Source organism: Heliangelus exortis, chromosome 2, assembly GCF_036169615.1.
Source record: "Heliangelus exortis chromosome 2, bHelExo1.hap1, whole genome shotgun sequence".
Lineage (NCBI taxonomy): Eukaryota > Metazoa > Chordata > Aves > Apodiformes > Trochilidae > Heliangelus > Heliangelus exortis.
This window is the reverse complement of record NC_092423.1, coordinates 91099486-91123213: the sequence shown is the minus strand read 5'-3', so window position 1 is coordinate 91123213 and position 23728 is coordinate 91099486. Positions and strand designations below refer to the sequence as shown.

At 37.9% G+C, this 23728-nt stretch overlaps 1 protein-coding gene across 5 annotated transcripts in view; it reads left to right on the top strand.

The window, feature by feature from the left end:
- Positions 1 to 23728, top strand: part of CARMIL1 (capping protein regulator and myosin 1 linker 1) — a 194694-nt gene that overhangs the window by 121266 nt on the left and 49700 nt on the right. For all 5 annotated transcript variants that reach the window (XR_011724458.1, XM_071736997.1, XM_071736996.1 and 2 more), the window contains 9 exons: positions 719 to 788; positions 4941 to 5022; positions 6365 to 6464; positions 6552 to 6606; positions 11982 to 12154; positions 14417 to 14485; positions 18586 to 18679; positions 20921 to 21019; positions 23453 to 23581. Coding sequence is in view for 4 of the 5 variants with exons in the window: in XM_071736997.1 (XP_071593098.1) it covers positions 719 to 788; positions 4941 to 5022; positions 6365 to 6464; positions 6552 to 6606; positions 11982 to 12154; positions 14417 to 14485; positions 18586 to 18679; positions 20921 to 21019; positions 23453 to 23581 (871 nt within the window). In the remaining variant the exon portion in view is untranslated. The remainder of the gene's footprint in view (positions 1 to 718; positions 789 to 4940; positions 5023 to 6364; positions 6465 to 6551; positions 6607 to 11981; positions 12155 to 14416; positions 14486 to 18585; positions 18680 to 20920; positions 21020 to 23452; positions 23582 to 23728) is intronic.

Sequence of the window (23728 nt, the reverse complement as noted above, 5' to 3'; positions counted from 1 at the left end):
AAGGTTTGTTCCTTCTCTAAGACATGCACTGTTGTACTTTATAAATGTGATATTAACACTAACTTTTATATGTGGAATCAAACTTCTGTAAGCCTTTAAAAGTGGATTTCTGCAATCATAAGCAGTCATTTCTGTGCTTCTCTGCCATTTTGTCTAAAGACAAAGAGCATTGTTGTCTGAAAATATAATTTTGAAATCTGTAAATATTTCTTGGGTTGCAGAAGTGGAGAATTGTGCAATGCTTGAACATAATCCAGCACTTGAGTATTACAGGCAGTGTGCCTGGCTGAAATGGCTGCCTGCACTGCATCTTGCATATATTAAACCCCCTCAATTTTTCCTGAATTTTTGGAAAATCAGAGAGTTGGTATGGTTATACAACAGAACACCCCTTTTGTACACAGTTAATGCTCTTTGAAAGCAAATGCTGAAGAAAGTACATCTCTGACGAAGGTTATTAAATGTTGATGTAGTATTAGCTTTATGGTTCTTTTATTAGTCTCACATCCCTGCAGTTTTTGAAGCTGCTGGAGTGTTTTAAGAGAAGCAGGTTTGTTCTGCCATTGTCACTTAAGAAATAACTGCTCAGCTGATGTGGTTGTTTTTAACTGGTTGTTCACATTATAGGTGTATTAACTTGTGATCACTTAGATAATGATGTAAAGCTGCCCTTTTTTTTTTTTTTTTTTTTAATGGTTTTAAAATTGATCTTTTTCAGAGCGCTTTTATTAGGCCTGGCTTGCAATCACAATCTGAAGGAGGTGTCTTTAGATCTCAGTAGCTGTGAGGTAAGGAATATTTATCAGGTTGTGTTTGTAAGATACAGTGATGTGGAAATAGAGTTCCTGTGAAATCCACCGGGCAAGATATTCTTCCTCAGCAGTCAAAAACTGTGGGAAAGGTAGAGCTCAGAGAAGCAGTTGTAAGAGTCAGCTGCTGTGTGTTACAGCATCATCCCAAATACTGAGCACAGAGGTTCAAAGCACCTGCAGCATCCGATTGGCAAAACACTCCTTGCAGCATAACCTGGTCTAGAAACTGAGCCAGTGCCCTGCTTGCTGCTTGGCAGCTTCTGCTCCCTGGTGCTGTGATTGCACAGGACCCTACAGCAGGATTTTCCAAGGCACCTAAAGATGAATGGTTCATAGGAAGATGCGTGCCCTGAAGGCACATCTGTGGTTTGATTGTCTTCCTTCAAAACCAGAGACATGCTTCCTTTTTTGCAGGTTTTCTTTTTAACCTTGGAAGAATTTCTGCTTTCCTAAACAATTATTGAATTCAGGCTAATAATTAATAATAATTGATCGAAGTATGCCGTTAACTTCAGAGGCCCTGTGAAAATGGCTTTAAATATCTCAAAAATAAATAAACCCAATTGTGGCACCTCGATTCACTTTACCTTGTTTCTCTCTTGCTTCTCTGTGCTTTGCTGTGCACTTTGTTTCTCAGGATCCTCCATATCACTGCAGGATGATACCTGCATGCCTACAACTTAGGACAAAACATCAGCCAAGACCCTGAGGAGCCAGTGAGGCAAAGTTACACAAAGAAACGTGTGGACTTGAGCCAAAACCAACATGAACCCACTTTTGCTCAGGCCTTCTGTAGCTGAACAGCCACCCTTTTTTAGGCTGGAAAGAAAGCCTCTCACTTGTTAGGCAGAGCTTTCCAAGTCTATCACCTGAATATTAATTATTCAGGAAGAGCCTTTCAAATGCAATGGTTTTCTTTTAAGTAGAAAACATCCAATTTGATGAACATGTTGAGGTGTGGGAATCCTTGCTTTAGGTCATGGTCGATTGCTTTTGGAATGTGAACAGATTTACTTATGAAAAAAAACAATTGTGAATGCATTTCATAGTTTGTTTTGATGTTTTATACTTTTTCTAAAATGGTATTACTTTGAAGAGCGTATTACATGCAAATTCCAAATAGAAAAGCTTTCATGTGAAGTATATATGCTTCTAACTTCTGCGTAGAGAGATCAGAGAGATGATAATTTTTCTTTCAGAAGGGGGGAGGGAGGAGTAATTAAAGAAATAGAAATTAAGTCCTGTAATCATAACCTTAAAAGAATAAATCAATCAAACACAAACATAAGTAATGAGAGTAAAATTAGCATGTAAATCAACAAGGGCTGCCACTGATGAAAACATAAGCCTTTCATTAAATAACCCCAGGATGGGATAGAGAGGGGCTATTAGCTATATTGAACACCAAAGCTCAAGTGGTCATGGCTGACTCTCATGACAGAATGAAAGGAATCGTGCCCAACTCAGTGTTGCATTCCTGTAGCTTGTCCCTCCAAACTGACAGCACTTCCTTACATCCTTCCCTTAACATTTTTTCATATCACTGAGCTTTATCCATTCTCATGTGCTTTGGAAAGAAGAAGTGATGCTTCCACTGGCAGGAGCTGGGAGTGGGTTAGTGGGTCCAGCACCTCATGGTGATCTGCAGCCAGATACAGAGCTATGGAAAGCTCGAAGCTGTGGCCCTTGCTGCTCCCAGTTCCTGCAATCACACACTGTTAAGCTGATGCCTCAGCTTTGCCCTCCTCTTTCCTTTATCTCACAAAGTGTACTCAAATATGGAAGGATAAATATCTTTGTTAGTTCCCCTTCCACCACTTTTCATTTGCTCCCATAATTTTCTGGTATATTAACTCCAAGCTTACTCATTTTATATTGCTTGTTTGGTTGTTCTTTTTATTATTTTTACTATAAAAATTACTTTTTTTTTTTTTTCTACCTGCTCAGCACTGATGTATTTCACTCTTTTCCCTTCTGCTTCCCTTAGCTTGGTCACTGTGTAAGTACCCTCCATGCTCTACCTTAATTCTTAAATCAGTAAGCAGCCTTTGTTTGCCTTTGTTTGCCTATATTGGTGCCTCATAGCTCCAAACATGCTTGGCATTTTTAATTGTTGAAGGGTTTTTCTTCATTTTCTGAATAAGGGCTTCTATTTGTAGTCTCAAAAGAATGTCATATAGGAGTTGATGCAAGGGTGGGGTTTTTATCCAGCATCACAATCCATGTTGATGAATAGCCCTTCAATTAATCTCTGCTTTTATGTATATATAATTTTAATACAGTTGCAATAAATTTTTATCCTAGAAGACAAGTTGTCATCCTCACCCTCAGATTAAATATCACCCTTTGTTCACATGAAATGTTTGTGTATTAAAGATTTGAATACAGATTTATCAGGACAAGATTGAAAACTGCTTCTGAGAAGTTGTCCACTTCAACCCCCAAAGTATATATAGCAGAAGCATTTGGCTTCTATTGTGAATATAATTTTAGCATGTAGAACTTTTTCCATATCAACATCCAATCCAAGACTGCATATAATCTGCTGGTTCCATAGATTCTGAAATAATAGATGTGACACTGTGTCATATGGTTGTCTCGTGGTGGCCCACACTGAGAGAGCAGCACTGAGGAAAACTGAAAGATTTTGGCATTCATACAGCAACTACTACAGATGCTCTTACAAAAATAAATTTGATTTAAAATGGCTGAAATACAGACTTCAATCTTACTGTTATTGAGGAAATAGGGTGAAGGCTAGGTAGGCTTTGTTTTATGCAGAAGAGGAAGGGTGCCTTACGTTCTGCATCACTTCTACATGACTTAGGATTAAGGGGTTGTCTTTGACCACCACAGTTCTTTAAATTCTCAAGCCAATCTGTTGAGCTGCTTGTTAGCCAACCACACACCTCCAGCTTTCTAAAAAGTGCCAAAGCAAGTCTTTATTGAGAAGCAGCACTTTTAGGAGGCATTTGTGATTCTTTAATTGTTGAATGGATAAAACAAATATCAGCAGGTTGATTCAGGATATTTAGCCAAGTTACTGGACTAAGTAAAGTATTAGTAGTGTTTTATGCACAGGAGGAGAAAAGGCTATTTCATGTTCTTGAAGCAAGGACAATAAAAGCAGAAAATGCAAAAATAAAATTTTTGTGGAACATTTCCCCTCTTTTGCTTAAGTCTTTTTCTGGGTGATAGTCATAAAGGGAAATATACTTTATATAGTTTGTAAAGCTACAAGAAATAAAGAAATGCATCTTTGGCAAAAAAATATGTTGTATTTTTTAGTTCAGTAATATTAGTTTTTAAGTGTGTAAGTTTTTTTTACTTTTTGTCCTATTGTTGATATTTTCCCCTTGGCCATTTCATTTTTTTTTCATTAAATTTATTTAATATTATTTTGATATTTCAGCTTATTGTCATAATAGATACTTTCCAGCTGAGGATTTTGGTTATTTTTCCTTTTTTTCTCTTCAATGCCTATCTAAATTAACAATAAGATAAATTATTGGTCTCCCTTGTTTATGGTCTTTTGTGGCCATCTTACAATTGGATTATTTAAATTTTCTTTTCAGTGAAACATAATTTCATCAGGTTTTGTTTGGGTTTTTTTTGTTTTTTGTTTTTTTTTTATTTGCTACTCCTTTTTCATCTGAGCATGCTTGCATTGTACTAAAAGCAGGAAGAATATGTTTACTATAAGCCTTAACTGTAGTGGAATTCAAGGGTTGTATACTTGTAGACTGGGCTACATATATTTTTTCTCTCACTGGATCCTGGAAATGTCCTGACCCTTTCATGTACAAAACCCTCACCAAAGTCCTGCAGTCACTACCTGGCAGAAGTGCTGAAGGCTCCATTTTGTCTGCACATTTAAATATTTCCCTGATTAAGCTGCTGAGCAGTAGTTTTAAGGGAGAGGAGAGGCTCTTTTCTCATTTATATGCAAATACTGAGTGCAAAGGATGAGAATAGTAGAAATGTGTGCATAAGCTGTCGTGTTGATGTCTGTAACTTGCTTTTGCTGCTGGTAGTGCCTTCTGTATTCACAAAGCTCCTACCACTATTTTCCTGTGTGATCCTGAAACCGTAACTAGCTTGCAAAAATGGATGATGTTTTGTCTCTAGTTAAGATCTGGAGGTGCTCAAGTCTTGGAAGGATGCATAGCAGAAATACACAATATCACCAGCCTAGATATTTCAGACAATGGTAAGTAAAAAGAACAGGAATGGAGTGTCATGCAAGTCCAGAGTCTGAGAAACTTCTGATTCTTTCAGCTCATGTTGTAATCAAGGATGTTCTCTCTTGATGTATGATTATTGTCTGTACATGTTACAGAAGTGTCTCAGACCAATGATTCTTATTGCTATAAAATATATAACAAATGTTTAGAGTAACTGTACCCTTGGAAGTTTATGTTGTTTGAGATAAATGTAATGTGCAGCAGAATAAATTGCTGGCAGCAAGCATCATATTAGATCTGGAGGAGAATGGGTTTAAGTACAAGAGGATGAGAAGCTAAGCAAGACATAAAGTGTAGTGAAAGAGGAAAGGGAAAGGCCAGATACAGAAGGAAGCTGAGGTCATGATACTGAAGAAGCAAGAGAGGAAAATTTGGACCAGTCAACCAACTTCAGGTCACAGAAGGCCTGCTTGAGTCTTTGGAAAAGTCTTGGACTATTCCTGCTTTGGAGGCTCTGTGCATTTGAGCTGGGAACAGCTGCTGGCTGCTCACCTTCCAAACTCAAGTTGTAGAGGTACAAAATGGAAGAACTCACCTGCTGTGTTTGCCCCTTTGACAGCCAAATGTGGAAGTATTTGAGAAAGACATTCTCAGTACAGCTGAATGCCTGAGAAAGGTGGAATAGATTGGGAAGTGGAAAGCTTTGGGAGATATTGGATCAGGCTCCAATAGATTGATTGTTATAAGTAATTGACATGTAAATTGACCTGCAAATCTGCACCCCAAGTCATCATAATCTAACTAGGAGATTCTTCAAATACACTACAGTTCAGGAATACAAAACTACAGCAAGTTATTTTTCTTAGGAGTAGAATAAAAATTGTCTTGTTTTTCAGGTAATTTTATTTTATATCCCGTTATGTTTCTGCAACTGAAGGCTTTGAGACCTTGTTGGTACACAGTTCTAATAAGTCCAAATAGACTAGATTAGGAGGTCTCAAAATTCTCAAAGAAAATTTAAACTCTTCCTTACAATGTGAGGCAATCTGCCTGACAAACCCTTGGGTGGCTGTGCTACACATAAGGGACTGAGTTTCTCTTCTGTGTTTTTGAGAGGTGCTTTCAATAGCTGATTAGGATGGAGATATAAAGGGCTCATTTTAGAGAAAGTATTCATTCTTGTAGAAAACCAGGGCAAGAAAAAGATAAAGGCTTTTTAAAAAAAAAAGAGTGAAAATTTGTCTAGAGCTCATAGAAAGCAGTACACTGGTATAGTTATTTGAATTACTATAGCATTAATAATTGGACCCTTTCAGAGTCTTTTGTGAAGATGTGTTTTAATTCTTAATCTAATCTGATTCTTTACAGGCCTAGAATCTGACCTCTCAACCCTTGTAGTCTGGCTTAGTAAAAACCGATCGATAAGACACTTGGCGTTAGGCAAAAACTTTAACAACATGAAATCCAAGTAAGGCTTTTCTTTCTTATAAATAACAAAAGAATGGATGAAGAGAACCTGCTGATTTCAACTTCTTCCTAACTTTTATTCCCTCAGAAATCTCACTCCAGTACTCGATAATTTAGTTCAGATGATTCAAGATGAGGATTCAGTGAGTATCTTTTTGCCTTCTATCATTGTGTGTATTTGTACTCTCAATACCTATTTCTGATGATGTTCTTCACTGTAAATTTGCATTTTAAAAGGGTTATTATTTTAAAATAATATAAAAATATAAGCCATTATTCTTTCAAATAGTGATTTGGATTATGTGTGCCATGTAGGTCAGCGCTTCCTACGATATTTTTAGGATCTGTGTTTGTTGAAAAATATTCATTCTAAATAGTTGGATGTGCTTAACCTAGTTGCTTTAGGTCTAAGATATACAGCCCTGTAGGCACAAGTTTTCAAAATTATTGTCTTGATAGGAGATTATAAGGGCAGTGTTCTCTGGGTGGTGATACTCCTTTAATAAGAGATTTTTAAATTTTTCATGTTTTATATTATTAGAATGCACTATTTCATGACAGCTGCTCTTGAGTGTTAGCCTTTTTTTTTTTTTCACTTGACAAAATGTAAAGTCATCTCCTCAAAATTTCTCCTTTGAAAGATGTGAAACTGTTCACTATGCTGCTCTTTACTTACATTACATTAATCCCAGGAGCAATTTCATAAAGCCCTTTCAGAGTGCCTTGCTGTGATCCATGCCCACTTTCTTCAGTGCCAGCCTCTCTCCTGATTTTGGAAGACTTTTGTGATTGGGTTTGTGTTCTTGCCTTACTAGTTCTGGCTGTAAGGGAGTCTTAAGGTGGTTTGTTACTCTTGTGTTTGTCAATCTATATTCATCTATTCTTAGTCATTTCTTTCTCCTTCATCCCCCATAGAAGTAACAAACAAGTTCTGCTTTCCACATTCTCCAGAAATAGCTGAGTGTAGACTTCAGCTGTCTAAGCACCTGCTGTTCCTGTTGTCCTTATTGTTTCACCTCCAAGTTTACAGTTTCCACACCAAACTGCCTTCTTATTTTCTCCTCTTATCTGTGTCTGCACCCTGCAATTCAATGGAGCAATTTTAAACAAGATCTCTGATGTCTCTTTCAATACAAGGTCATTAGATCTATATTCTGTGTTCATCTTTTCTCACTACTTAATTGTATTTGAACTGATTTGTCAAACTATCTCTCTGTCCTTCCTTTGTCCCCTTAATGGACATAAGTGGTAGTGTTATGTTTCTTGATTCTTTGCCTACCTTCTCACTTGGTTCTTTGAAACATGGGATGTTGGTGTGACACAGTGAGGTGCTGCATGTGGATACCAGAGCTGAATCTACTTGAGTTAAAACCTGTAAGGAAAGCAGTGAGTCCTTGTTTGCACAAGAGGGAGGACGGTGCTTAAGAACTGCAGTGGTAGATCTCTGTATTACTACTTGTACCAAACCAGCCTCTTCATTTTGCAGTGTGTGATCACCTACCTCCTTCTACTCTGTCTCTAAAGGAAATGGTGCAGGGCTGTCTTCCCCTAATCATTTTGTCCTGTTGACTCCATGCTGGGGGGTGGTATAATTTAATCTGGTAGCACCTGCTTTTTGTCTTTGACCATTTGTCTGTCATGCCCTGTGTTTCATGCTTAATCTTTCACAGCTATCCTGAAGACTGTTATGTCAAACCACATGAATCACAAGTAAATGTGATTTAGTATTTTTTTAATTTCCTTCATCTCGGTGCTCTGTTTCAGGTCAAATTTTCTTCCCACTCAGGCATATCCTAAAACATCTCTTCAGTGCACTCCCTACATCTTTCAGTATCCAAACCATCTTCTCAAACACACTGTTGTGGTTTATCTTCTATTTATATTACTATCCTGTTCAATATTATTTGTTCACAGGAATAAGCATTGCAACTTTCATCTTACTGTCTGTCAGTGTTACAACCTTCTGTCTGTCTTATCTGGCTTCTGTTTTTGAAGATTCCAGGACAGAGAAAATCTAGTTGCTAAATTCTGGATGTATAATTCTCACACCTCTACCTGCCTTGGCATCATCAGCTTCAATTCTTGTTCTCCTTTTCTTTCCAGCACATAGGCAGTGACAGCCACTGGCCACCTTTCTGCCTTTGCCACAATCCAGTGGCCAGATGTTCACCTGTAATTCTGGTTCACCTTGTCTTTCCTGAGCTAACCTACTGAACACACTGTGCACTCTCATCCTGTTTTCAGTCTTACAATGTAATAACCCACCAAGTAGCTACTTTATTTAGATACTTGAAATAACTGTTTTTCCTTTATGTCATGCATTAACCTTTGGGATAAAGCATGTGATTCTGTTGGTGGGAGCCTGTCTCTTCTCTCAGCTGTTTTCTCTCTTGTTAATCCTCTTCAGTGAAGGAATCTTGTTTGTGTCTGTTTCACCAAATGCTAGAATCAATCTGAAGCATCTCCTAGCAGCTCAAGGGTTCAGGACGTAGACTCTGTAGTAGCACCATGGGAAAAACATTTTTTGCTGACAGCTGAATGGTCTTTACACTGAGATAGTACAATGCTTAGAAAATTATTTTAAGTTTCTGGTTATGCTGGTTTGGTTTTGAATCCTAAGTAGGGTGGTCTTTGTGCTGTCATGACTATGTATTTACTGCCACAGGACATAAGAAAGGATGAGACTGGAGAGACCAGGGTATGATGTTGCCCAGAGCCTCCTTCTTGATCTGTATTGCCTGCAGGCTCATACACTTCGGGAACCATGCATGGAAACCTGAAGCAAGAAGCCTTAATCTAAAATAGTAATCTGCCAAAAGCTTCTTCATATATTTATACACACTTTAAATAGATTTGTTGCTGTGTAGTATGAGTCATGAGTAAAATTATTTACACAATCCATAGCTTGGTTTCACGGCTGTAAAAAATACTACTAGATGCAAATGTAATTCTACACAATTTAAAAGCAGTATTTGTAACACAAACAGTAAAATTTCCCAGGTGTTTAATATAGACAAGAATGTAATATTTAGATTTTGCAGTCCTGTGCAGGATATAACAATATTTATGGTATTGCAGAAAGCTGCAAACTTACTGTGCTGTTTCTTCTCATCTTACAAAAATAGATGTTACACTGCAGGTATAGCATAGCACTACTGAGAGAGGTAGTCAGTCCTGCAGAGAATTGCTACAGTGCTGAGTGGGTTTAGTTCTTAATTCAGCATTGGTTGCATTGGACTTTTGAGGGCTTTTACAGCATTTTTGTTTGTAGGAGAAGAGATTTAACTTGATTTAATTCTTAAATATTTTGCAGCAGGAGTATGACAAAATCAATTAATTCAACTAAATCATTTATAATTCTGGTTTTTAATTCCTCTTCCTTAATAAGATTGTGTTAAGACTTCTTCACTGTGTTGACAGAGTATCTTGTTTTCTGCAGCAGGAACACTGAAGTGTTTTTATGACCTCTGTTTTCTGATACCCAGCTATAACTATCAAGTTGTTAGAAGCAAATGTATTCTAGCCTATGTAGAGTATTGCCCCTGGTTGTGGTGGTGGGTTTTGTTATTTGATGTATGCTTGAGTTTTTTTAATGCAATGGTCAGATAATTTAATGTGTATTTTACAGCCTGTATGTTTAACCCATCAGTTACATTCTGATTGTTGCTTTTGTTTCTTGCTCACTGAGTAAATGATAAGGGTAGCTGTGCAAGAAAACTAGTTGTGCATCCCCTTCAAAGGCACTGCTAGAATAGACATTCTTTAATGTGCTGGAATCTTATTACCTATAAGGTAGGAATGACGTATAGATGTCAATCCTTGCAGAACACAGAACAAAAGCATTTTAAGTCATGTACTGTTTTGTCAGAGAATTGGAATGGAATCCAAAACAAATCCTTTCCTGGGAGAATATTTGAGGTTTTAAAAAATTGGTGTGCAGGAAGGAGTACTTCCAGCTAAGGTATTTGACTGACTCCTTCTGAAGTGACACATGAGAAACAGAAGACACTTCAGTTTCACAAGTTTCCTGGCAATTTCTGTCCAAGTGCTGCACAATACTGCTTCTCTGTGAATCTATCACAGGAGGTCTTCTCAAAGTTGTGCCAAGAGCTCTAAATGCCATTCTAATGCAATGCTAATATTCTTTAGGGTACATAATGTAATATAAACGGGGAAACACAGACAGATTAAGGGCATTAACATAGCAATTTAATAACTTCCATTTAAAATAAAACCAGCATGTGGCTTGTATTACTGTTAGACTTTTTAATTATAAACCTGCTGTGCCTCCAAATTTTTATGCATTTCCTGATTTATAAGTGCATTTCCTGTTGTTGCAAGCTTTTTGGTTATCACCAGCCTCCAGGCACCACTGGATTTACAGAGTCCCAGTGTATAGCAGCTACTGTGTAAACACCTTGGACCTTGGAAGGTGTGCACAGTTCAGTTGGTTTATTTATATTAATCTAAGCTTTGGGCATCTAACGTAGGTGCCATGCTTCATGAATACAAGTTGTTGATTTTTCCATACTGCCAATTTGGATCTTAGGCTTAGGATCTTAGGCTCCTAAAATTCATCCTCCAATACATTCCTAAGTAGGTGTACAGTGACAAGGCACTCTTTCTGAATGAAAGAGGAGTGTTTTGGGGAGTTACTGGACATCAGCAAAGACAAATTACAATTTTATCAGCTGTCACAGCATTGCAAGGCATGATGGCAATGGATAAGCTGTAGTTCTTGAGCTCTGGCCACTGAGTGTTGGAACACTGAGAATGGAGGGAATACAGGCATTTTTAAAAGAGATTTTCTTAAGATGTAAGAGTGTGACTTGCATAAGACAAAGTAGTTTCAGCTTAGCATATATAGAAAAGAAGTTACATGAAGATAATTGCAAGTGCAGGTGTCAGAACACCACGGTCAATAATACCCATTGGGTTACTCATATTAATAGGTGCTCTTCTTACTGTTTTTAATTTCAGACCTGCTACTTTTCTTTTTCCTCTCAAATGTCCATGCCCTTAGTTGAGGGAACAGAGACCCAAAATCACTCCCATAGTTGAAGTAAGAAGAATAAAACAGTTAAAAGGAACTGGTTTTGTTTTAACAATGTAAAAGATTTTAATTTTTCATTGGATAAATCTTGCAGCCTGGAGGAGAGGAGGCAAATACCAGATGTTTTTATTTCACAGTGACAGGGAAGCATGCTGCTTGTCTTGTGGAGCTGGTTGTTGCTATCTTGCCTCTTTTCAGGTGGAAACTGGAGACAGTGTCACTTAAAAAAAAATAAATTTCAGGGTGTTGCACCTTTGTGTGTGTATGTGTTTGATACCTGTGCTCTAAGTTGCTGATTCCCAATTTATCAAATGTTGTAGGGTCTACAACAAAACCAGAAGTACCTCTTTTTATGCTTACTGTTTTCTCCAAGAATTTGGGAAACTTGAAAATTCTTTTGGTTGATGTTTAAGGAGCGAGTGCGTTATGAATCGCTCTTACCAATGCCTTTTCTGTGCTCCACAGCCTCTGCAGTCATTGTCCCTTGCAGATTCCAAGCTGAAGACAGAGGTCACCATCATTATTAATGCCTTGGGCAGCAATACTTCTCTTACAAAAGTGGATATTAGCGGAAATGCCATGGGAGATATGGGAGCAAAGATGCTGGCAAAAGCCCTACAGATAAATACCAAGCTCAGGTAAGGGAAATGTATTTGCAGTAAAAGATAAAATGGCTTAATAATACTTAGCAAAACAAAGCAAAAAACCAACCAACCAAAAATTCCACGAGAATCAAATTGTCTCTGCAAAAACATTTCCAATAAATTACATTTTCTATTTTTAAACAGAAAGGCTTTTGTTGAAACAAGGGAGCTTTAAATGTCTTAAGAGTAGAAAAAAAAGTTAACTTGCTATAGACCTTTGGATGTCATCCAATCCAATGTCCTTCTCAAAATTGGGCCATAATTTTACCACCAGTTTTAAAGGCATATGAAGTTGCTCTGGGCCATGTCTTGGTTTTGAAGATTTCCAAGTACAGGAATTCCATGATGTCTCTGGGAACCCTTTCCCACTGCTTAGCCACGCTCTTCTGTTCTGCTCACTCGTTTCTAGTGGAGGACTTTCCAGTAGAGAAAATTCTGGTACTTAGGTGGGAAACTAAAGTAAATTACTCCTTGTCTTCTGGAGAATGAGTTTGTAGGAGAACTAAGAGCATGTGGAAGTCAGAATGGTTGGCAACATGGGCCACCCCTTCTTCCACTCCCTCCTGCCTACAGTGCTGAAGGACCTTGGCATCTCCTCTCTGCAGCTTCATCTACCTGACAATTTCACTGCTTTTTAGCATGTGTCTGGCACTGGTGGCCTGAGACTATCACTTTTTTCTATCCAGCATGTAATTAGCAAACAGTTAAAACCTTCAATCATCGTGAGTTTGGATGGGGACCTCTAAATATGTCATTATCATCAGGAAAGCTATTCCTCACTTTTCTTGTCAGACTGTGCAGATGGACCTTCCTCAGTGTGTTGTCTGTGTGAGGAGACCACTTGGTGCTTGCTCTCCAAGCATTTGTCCCTGTAGGATAAGAAATTCCTCAGAACAGTCCTGACAATTTTGTTCAGAAGCAGGGATCCAGTTGCTGTGCCCTGACTGAACATTGAACTGACATGAAAATGTCAAGAAAACACTGGAGGGTAGTTTAGGTTTATTGAGTGTATTAACCTGAAACGACCACAGCACCTGAAGAAATAAACCCTTGGAGGCTTTCAGGATGGCAAACACTGTAGTCCACAGTATACTGAATGTCACACTTGACATAATGTCACCACAGTCTGTGGTATGGTTACAAACTGAATAATGCAATGGCAACTGGCTTTGCTTAAAAGGTTGTAAAATCGCATCTGGGTAGAATTACAAACACACTTTCCAATGACAAAAATATTCAAGATTTGACCCTAAGTGTATCTGATCTTATGGAGAGGGTGTAGACTCTCTCTTTCTCACTTCCATCTGAAAAACAAAGGGATAATTCTGCAACACCAGAAGGGTGTGTTAATACCTGTGAAGCTCTGTAATCTATCTTTTTTTTTTTTTTTTCTTCCTTTAACATCATAAATCTTTGGGTTAGTGCCTTTATTTTGAAGAACAGCTAGAACTAGTGCTCTTGCACAAGCAAGATTTATCTGCTTGACTGTCTCTTTTGACTACTAATGAGATCTTGGAACATGTGTTTGCAAATTGCCAGGCAGTCTGCTTGAGTGGTCTAAATTGGAGGAGGAGGGGGAAGGCTTGATCACTCCTATCACTGTTGTGTATTCAGAAGAGCTGTAATTTATGCCCCTAACCCAACAGCTTATACTGACAGCTAGTTATGTTGCACTTGGAATTATAGGAACTGTGTGATGAGCTAGTACAGGTGTATACAGTAGTGTATATATACCTGCAAAGTTTGACCACCAGTTGGCATGAATTTTTTTAATACCTTTTCCTGTAACTCTACCCATATAGCCTGTTTAGAGCAATGATTGATCATTTGCTGCAATTTTCTTGGCTTTCACTGTGACCGTGCAAAACAGACATTTGAATTTCATTTTTAGTTCTATTTCTGGAAAAAAGCTGGAATTTTTATCTCCAAATCTTTCTATTAACTGTATTTTAGAAACGTTACGGTTTTATGTTAACAATGGAAAGTATAGTACAGTCCCCTTTAAAGAAAGGGAAACAGAATTTTATAGTATCTTTGTCCCCAACTTCTGTTGCTTCAGGGTTTTAGCATATAACTAAAGACAGGTTAAAAACAAAAGGTTTTTAAAGCTTGCCTTCCACTATATAGTTTTGAACACAAAGTGCTGTGTGATTTCAATATGCTAAGTGTCAATATGGATTTATTCAATGGTTCTTGATAACTTTTTTTTTCTTTTTTCTTTTTTTTTTTTCATTTCTTTTCCCTCCCACGTCTCAGAACTGTAATATGGGACAAGAACAACATCACTGCGCAGGGCTTCCAGGACATAGCTGTGGCACTGGAAAAGTAAGTTCTCAAACAATGGAATAACTGAGGAAGAGGCCAAAAATTTAGGTCCTGAGCGGTCTCAGCAGCTTCAGTTTTCACTGCAGTCAATGTGATTTTAAGATTCTGAGTGATCTAAGTTTTAAGCATGAGGGTTTTCAGTGTAAAGAAAAATGTATGACTGGACATCCATAGAAATGGTGGGAAAAAGATCTCTGGCTCTTTTGTTCATGCCCTTATCAGCATTAAGATCATCGAGTTCTCCTGTTAACATTAAAATTCTGAATTTAAAAAATATTTTCCCTTTTCTTTGTGTTGATAGCATACAGAAATTCTGTTGTAGTCCATGAATGAAGCTATATGTAGCAAGAGAAAATTACTGCAGCATACTTTATGGTCTGACTTTTTTTTCTTTCCCCCAGCAAGATGGAAATAGTAGTGATGGTCTCAGGAACTGCAACTGTTCATCATAATCACTATAGTCTGGGTCATTTTCCTTCCCTGAGCTTACTCACAGCTGCAGCCATTACCAGTGATAGATGCTAAATGACTTTCATCTCTCTCCATCTCCATCACATTTCTTTATGTGTTATTATTACTTTTCTTAAGAGAGAAAAATTACAGATTTAAATTAAGCAGCAGTTGCAGTTGTTTCAGGTCATTAAATCCCTCAGAGAGGAGCAAAGGCTCTCTGTAGAAGGTGAAGATAACACACAATCACAGGTGTCTAGACAAGCAGTCTTGCAAACCCGTGTGACTATTTAGGGAAGCATTTTAATCCTTGAAGGCATCATGAGGCTAAACCTTATAAAGTCATTTGTTTTACGAAACCATTGCATTTTGTGTACTTGGTTTCAAAATTAATTCAGTTGCACTGATGGGGGAATTATATGAATGGTGTATAATTAAGCAAATCATCTTGGAGTGATTTCAGTGACAGTAGTGAATAATAACTTGCAAGGGTTACTTGTCAGCTTGCAGGCATTTCTCTTTTAGAGAGCAGTAGCATGTACATTTATGAGAAAGTCTGGTAGAAATGAAAATACACTTATTTTCTGGTTAGCCTCAACTTTACTTTTCTGTTCTGAAGTGCTTGGATAAGTAAACAGAAAGGAGGAGGAAATCCTAAGGAAAAAGCAAATCATCTAAGCAGTAAAAAAAGAAATGCTACTGATAGTGCTGTGAAATTGCACTTTGTTGAGGCAACATCTCATTTATTTAGCTTGGAAGCTGGGGATATTTTATGTCTCCTAACATTTTAAAATTGTTAAAACCATTGACAATATCACAAACTAAGCCACAAGCAACAAAGGTCTACACTACAAGGCACGGACTCTCAATATTGGCTGAAAACAATTAACCTTTAAACAGCCCATCTCAAAGACATATTGAGAACATCCTGCACCATACGTTTCCTAAAAATATACAAACCCATCAATATTCTGTAGGAAAGGATCGTTGCTCAAAATGGAATGAAATACACTGAAGAAGGTTAGGAGTATGTGTCTTGTTTGTTGTGTTCTGATTTTGTTCTTAAGGAAAATATTCATATAGTAAACCATAAAAAAAGACAAAGCTCGGGTGTTACTGTGTGATGAGAAGGCTGAGGAGAATTGGGCAGGATTGTAGCAGACGTAAACAGGCTGAAGTAACCTGAAGAATTTCTACTCCTCCAAGCTTTGCTTCATCTGCTTCAGTTTGTGTGAAAATGTTCCTGCAAAAGGAATTCCAGAAGCTTAGCTATTGGCAGAGTCACCCAATGTGACAGCTTCTTCTGTAGAGTCCCGTACAGGTGTCACTTCAGGAGAGCATTTGGGAACAGTGGGCAACCTGATAAGCCTGGCTGCTAAGCAGGGGGGTTGTAGCCCAATAATTTTGATAGGAAAGTAAGCATGTGCTTGTGGGCTTTGCAGCCTAGAGCCCACTCTGTTGGGTAACTGTACAGCATATATATTTCTAGATTTTTTTTTGTGTGTGTGTCTGTGTGTGTGGACAGACTTAAAGAAATAGTGCAGGCTCTAGAATCTCAGGGGAAAAACTGGGGCTTGTTAAAGACATGTGCAGTGACATGAAATTCACATACCCAAGCTTGCAGAACAGATGGTCTTATTCCTTTTTTAAAAAAAAAACAAAAAACTAAGCAATAAAATCATTGCTTTGCAGCAAAGGCTATATGTCATGAATGGAGCAGAAGTTACTACGAAGGAAAGAGCACATGATGAAATGAGGAAAATGCTGTATATAAAGGGAGAGACAGGAGGCTTTTGAGACATCCTTTGCAGTCTCTAAGCACCTCTCTGAAATGTAACATCCTTTAAATACAAGTATTTTACTGAGAGTATTAATATGTTATGAAATTGCTGGTTATTGAGTTTGTAGAGAAATGTACTCCTTTACAAAAGACAAATCGAGCGTTAATAAAAAGAAGAATGGGAGAACAGTTTAGACTTCAAAGAAGACAGAGAAAAATTGAAGCGTGAAGATAAATGTTTCTCTGATGATCAAAGTTGAAAAGCAAGCTTTAAATTTTTCATTTTTTTTTCCCCTTTAGAGCTGGTTAATTCTTAGATGAAAATAAAGTATCATTCCAATACAGTTCTGTCTGGAAGGAAGGAAACCAAATACCAATGCCTTCCTTAGGGTAGTGGTCTTTCAAAATTCTGTGCCCATGGGATGTCCCCTTTCCTTTCATTTCCCCCCCCCCCTTTCATCTGTGTGTGTGTGTGTGTGTGTGTGAGGGAGGGTGCACTAAGCCTTTGACTAAATTCAGTTTAGCATATAATCACTGTCACAAGAGCTGGCAATTATAGATTTCCATGAATGAGATGCATTAAATGTCAAACAGCTGCAGAGATTCTTGGAATTCTACCATTGTTTCTTTTTAGCTAAATAAATACCCCACCTGCCAGGTAGCAGTCAGACAATCAGAAAGTTCTTTAGTTATTCTCTCTGTCTTTGAGCTCAGTGTCTTTGAAATTTAAAAATTGTCCCTGTACTGGTGGACAGTCAATTATTGTTTAGTATTAATTATTGTTTAGTACTAAACTAACAGTTTAGTATTGCACACGGGCACATAATGGGGTCTGTAGAGCAGGCACAGTACTATTGAAAGATAAGAAAACTAGAAAGAAAAGTTAGTTTTCTGGCCCTGATGCAGCAGGCAGTTGGACACAGTTGGACAATTTTTCAACTTTGAAGTGATCAAAACCAGAGTTTTCCAACTGTATTTAGGAAGCTTTGAGTGGGATAGGAGCAGTTAGTTGGTCCTTTGCAGAAGAAGGAGAAGGAAGAGATGTTTGCAGGAAATTAAGTTTAATTGAAATTGAAAATAGGCAGAATTATTTCCTTTCCTGGTTTTTTAGAAATTCCTGCTCTTTTTCCTTTCATTTATTCAAATCTGAAGGTGTGTGGACACCCACATATACACACTGCATATATTGTTTTATTTTTAATTGTGTCATGTGAGCTAAGTTATTTTCTCAAAGTTTAAGTACAATTCTGAGTCAAGACAAAAACTATGTCTTTATTCTTGTGTCACAGCTGATGGACAAAGCTACATAAATATTTTGCAAATAAATAAAATGCAGGGATCAATTGTTTGCATAAGGCGATGTGGATGTCCTGTGTTTGTTTTGTCAGCTGTTATTAAAAATTCAGCAAATGTCTTCAAATCTTTCTATAAACAAGAAGTTATTAAATGCTAGATTTTCAAAACTTTAGTCTCTTAGCAGCCATTTATCTGTTACTGAAATTTTCCATTTAGATTTAGATCAGGCAGAATAGCCACCAGGCACTTTTCTTTTTTGATACAGGAAAAAGTAATTCATCCCTGGATGGGAGGGTGCAGAGGACAGCCAGGCCTTTAATTGACAGCTGCTGGGCATTGGCCACTGAACTGCATTTTGTGCTTTTTAAAATCTCCACCTCTGTCTTGTGGCAAAGAAGAATTCACAGCAAAAAAGGAACATTAATGCCTCCAGTTAGTCCATTTGCAAATGTGGAAAATACATTCTTAGTGCCTTCTGTGGGCAACCTAGATGCATCTTCTCCTTTCTATTCTATTCAAGAGATAAACTAATTAGCTTAACTTTTACTATTTTTAAAAAATGTTTTTTCTTTAGGAATTATACTTTGAGATTCATGCCTATACCAATGAATGATGCTTCCCAAGCACTCAAAACAAACCCTGAGAAAACAGAAGAAGCACTGCAAAAGGTATTGCATTTACTGCTTGTATACAGAAATAAAACCTTTTAAAATATAGTAATAATTTTAAGTGGCTGTGATGTCATGCTTGGCTGAGTAAGAATTCTAGGTCAGATTCATTGGTTGTTTGATTTGTATGGATATATACATGGTAATCAAGTGCTGCAGGAGCACGTAAGGTTTGATTATTCCAAAGAGTGCTTGGAGCAAAGGGTGATGGAATGTGGTTGTGTGGTATCAGAAATTCAGGGTTAAATGAGTGGAAGCTGGATCTTATATTGCTGTATGCCTAACTATGCAAGGGAAAGTTAGAAAGTGGCACGTTTGTTACATATGTGCTGGTGCATATTTCCATGTATGTAGAATTGTTGGTACACGTTTTTTATTTTGGCATAAAAAGTGCAGCACTGTACAAGACAAAGGATACCCTCTAATTTGAGGGAGGATAAAAACATTTACTGCCTGTGTTTTATATTGTACATATAAAATTTGCACACCGTGTTGCTCTAAATAAGCAACTGCAGCAACATGTTCTTCTGGATGAAGAGGTGTTGACAGTATCTGTAGCTGTTCCACTTGCATGAGTTATAAAATTCCCAGCTGACTTTTAATAAAGTAAATCTTGTGAGCTCCAAATGATCCTCCTGCTCAATCAGAAAGCATACAAATCATATCTCATTAGTGAGTAGCTTTTATTCAGCCAGAGTAAGGTCATAAAAACCTTGTAAATAGTTCTTACAGATGACTATGATTAAAAAGTAAATTTCTGTGAGCCTTATTAGTAAAGAAATTGTCAATAAAGTGATTCTCACTGGGAACGGGACTGGTAATTAGTGCCTTTTTTTTTGATGCATGAAAATTATCTAAATTCTGCTTTAAAAAATCTGAATCATGGGGAATGAACATAATTCTTACTTCTCGTTTAATGTAATTGTAGATGGGTTCATATCTAGAATGATAGGTGCCTTTCTGAAAAAAATACCACAAAACTTCTTGTCACAGGGCCTTAAATTCTGCATGTTGATTAGGCATTAAGTTCAAAGTGCATTTTTTAAAAATTTATTTCAAAGTTGCTTAAAACTGCTTGGCCCTGAGTTTTAACGTGTGTGGTTCAGGCTTTCTTTACGCAAGGTGAGGAAGTTATCTCCAGAAGAAGGTAACAGTCTCTGGATCAGTGCTAAGCACACAGCTAATTCCATGCCTGCAGAAATGCCTTCCAGCATGGACTGAGCTGTTATGCCTGATGCAGGGACACCTGAACTAAGATGTCTCAAGAGGGTTAAGCTTCAGCACACCATAGTTTGAGTACAGTTAGAGTGCATCTGGCCCTCGTCCAGCACCAGATGGACCAGGTAATACCTGACCTCCTGTATCTCTGCAGCGTACTTTACTTGCAGTGTGGGCAAACTGGAGAAGCTGCACTGCTGTGAGGCATAGTAAGACTGTTCCAGTTCTTGTTGCTTGTGCAGGTTTAGAGGTGATGGTCAGTCCCTGTTAGTCTCTGCTTCACAACCTGCTGGCCACCCCACGCATGGCCTTCCCCTTTCTTCCTTTCAGGCTGGATCCATCACCTTTGATAAAGTTTGAGCAGTTTAGTGGGAGGGTTTTTTGACTTGACTGAGTTTTGTAGAGCCAGGCTAGGGGGTCACTCTCTGCCCTTAAGCTGGCTGATGATAGGTGTTTACTGCTGGTGACAATCATGATAGGCTGTCACCAGCAGCTGTGGGTACAAATCACTTGTTTTTGAAGACCACTTATGTACCGCTTAGCCTTAAGTAACTTTTAAGCTGAGGCTCCTGTATCAATTAGGCACTTTTAGATACTTTATCTTCTCTCCAGACCATACTGCTGTTAAAATCTGTGTCTGCAGCAGGCTGAACGCATTTAAAAGAAGTCTGTCAACTATCCTGTGTCATCGTGGTCTCTACAATGACACTTGGTGTAAAGAGTCCCTTTAAATATCTGCTCCCTTGTCAGTGTAACTTATTAAATTGTTCGAAGTCGAAGAGTACTTCAGAAAACACTGGCAAAAGCACAGTGTTTAATGATGTTTCACTAGTCAAGTGAGTTAACATTGGCCAATGTGATTTTTAAGCATTGAGACACACGGAATACAGGTTTGCAGATAATAAGTAAATACTCACAGGGGACTGAGAGGAAAAACCGCCTTTCAGATACAGCAGCAAAATTGTAAGCAAGTTACAATATGGAGGGTCAAATCAGTTCCCTAATCTGGCTTTGTTTTTTTAGATAGAAAACTACTTGCTTCGTAATCACGAGACCAGAAAGTACCTCCAGGAGCAGGCGTACCGGCTGCAGCAGGGCATTGTCACCAGCACCACTCAGCAGGTGAGAACTTGCTCCTTACTGATAATTCCCAGTGTCCAAAGTCTGCCTGAGGACAGAGTTTTCTCTTATTCTGTCAGAACAGCTTAAAGCAAGATGTGCCTTGTGAGCGATACTTCGTTTCCCAAGAAATAGTAATTATCTATGATGATATTTTTGGGAAGAAAAAAAAACCCAAAAGAGCTGGTGTGAGAGGGAGGTCTTAACGTGTAATAGAACAGTGTAGAGAAAGACCCATGCTATTTCTGAGTGAAACACTGTTGGAACCAGGAACAGTTCAGTTCACTCATGCTCAGGAGTCCTACTTTTCAGCAGGCTTCCATCAGTGTGACAAGCATGGTCATGAAGCTGTGCCAGTTCTGGTGACTGAGTGTTTGGGTCTCTCTGCCTAGCACTGAGCAACCATGTAAACATGCCCTTAGGTAACACCAGAGCAAGAAGCCTTAGGGAGCAAGTCATCATACACCTTACACCTTCAGAACTGTGGGTGAGCATAGGAATGTTTACTTAGAGGGAGGGAGCAAAGGAAGGCACAAATCTTCTTGGCACTTCATAGTCTGGACGGCTGAAAAGGCTTCTTGTCTACTGCAGCCCAAAATATTGCTTGAAGCTGGGAAGCTTTTCTGCTTTGACAAGCACTACCAGGTTTCCTAAATGCAACTTGGTTTTTTTTTTTTGGTTTTGTTTTTTTTTTTTTATTTCCTTGAGAGGACTACAAGCATTTTCCATGGTTCTCTCTATTACAGTGCATTTCTTTCCATTACTCTTCAGGGCTGCTTTCTGCTCCAGCAGACCATGGTAGCAAGGGTAGTGTAAGCAGAACAAAACTTGTTATGGCCTTTGCTTAAAATTTATTTACATGCACCAGTTGTGTTCCCATGCTAACAGGGGCCTCCAGCAAACAGGAGAGAAATACCTGTTTTGATCTTCAGCTAGGTCTATAAAATTTCTCTCTGTTCTCTGCATTAATTTTCATTTGGTGAATCTTGATTCCAAGTGGCCTTTTCTAACAGCATTATTAAAATTTAATAAAATGGAGTTTTATTACTAAAACCTGAAATTGTTACCTAACCTCTTGGTGTTGAAAATGGCACTTGGAGATGTATTGGCACATATAATAAAGTATCACTTTATTTCAGTAACTTTTCTGTTCCAATTCTACCTTTTTTCCTGTGTTAGTAATCTCCATATGAATTAAGTTTAGCTCTTTTTATAGGTTGTTATGTTTAGGTGTGCTTTTCTCCAATGATGACACACACCAGGTTTCAGTAAATGTAATTTATTGGGTTTTTTAAAGTAGAATAAAATTACTAATTTCTGTATTAAATTGTGACCAGTAAAGATGGATTTTTAAAACAGTTTTAAAAGAGAGCTGGGAAAAGATTCTCTAGTTAGTATGATGGAATTGCATTAATATTCCCAGAATGTAATTATTATTTTTTTTCAGTCCAGATGTCCCAATAGACTTTCCATTGTCTAATAATTAATTTTGTACTTATAGAAAAAAACCACCCAAAACCCTTTGAAGAGGAAGAGTCATGTGGAGCAGAAAAAGAGCATGCTGTGAAATTATTTCAGTTCTTATTGCTAATGATATAAGGTGCTACAACTCTAGACTTTATAGTCTTGACACATGCACTCCGATGTTGCTTCAAAATGTCAAATAGACAGCTCTAATGAATTCTATGTGGGCTAATAAAGACTTTACTATCATACCTCTCAGCCTCATATATCTTAATCAAAACTGAATGTATGTCAGGAATTCTCACTGGTTTGTCTTGCAAGGAGACAGCTATACCACCTGCTCTGTATTTTGCAGTGTGCTGGATGAATTGTGTTGCAGATACAAATTAAGCTCAGTTTATCCTACTGTGAAACATCTGATGGAAATTTCTGCTTTGGGAATTATAGTTCTCTTGCAGCTAAGAAAATAAGCTCTTTGAAAGAATACCCCATAAGCATCCGCGGTTGGGTTTTGCTTAGACAGGAGAAATCTCTGTTGATGTTTGTTGAGTGCAGAGTGACAGAGCTTCTTAACAATTCAGGGGCCTTTGGACCTGAGTGTTAGAGATATTGACAAGATTTTCAGCATTAAACTTCCTCCAAAAAAACAGAACAACACTTGATCTGGATAACCTGTTGGTTATTTGCAGTTAGCCTGGAAGTCGCCGGGGTGGGGGAATATGCAAGAGCAGTTATGCTTTTTAATGGTAAAGTGTTATTTATTTTTTCAATGTTTAGGTGTCTTTGTGTGATATAATGCTTTTCTGCAGTAGCAGTGATATACCTCCAAGCTCTGATCATGCATTTTTATAATATTATGTTTTCACCACAAAACTCATTATGCTACTATTGATTTGCTACATGGACTGAATTAAGTTTGTGTTTGACCAACATTCTGATGATTTGTCTTGTCTATTTCTTCTGTTCAAGTAGATGATTGACAGAATATGTGTAAAAGTACAAGATCATCTCAACTCTTTAAGAAACTGTGGCGTGGAGGCTGTACAGGAAGATGTCAAATCTGCAGAACGGCTTATGCGGGATGCTAAGAACTCCAAAACAGTAAGTGTCTCCCAGCAGACTGGTAACTAACACTTGAGAGCAGGTCAGTGTGTGCTTGGAGCTTTCTCTTTTTGGGATAAAATTTCATTAGCAGAGAGTTTTTCTCCTGCTTGCCCCGACTGGAAGAAAAGCCTGCTTTCTGAAGAT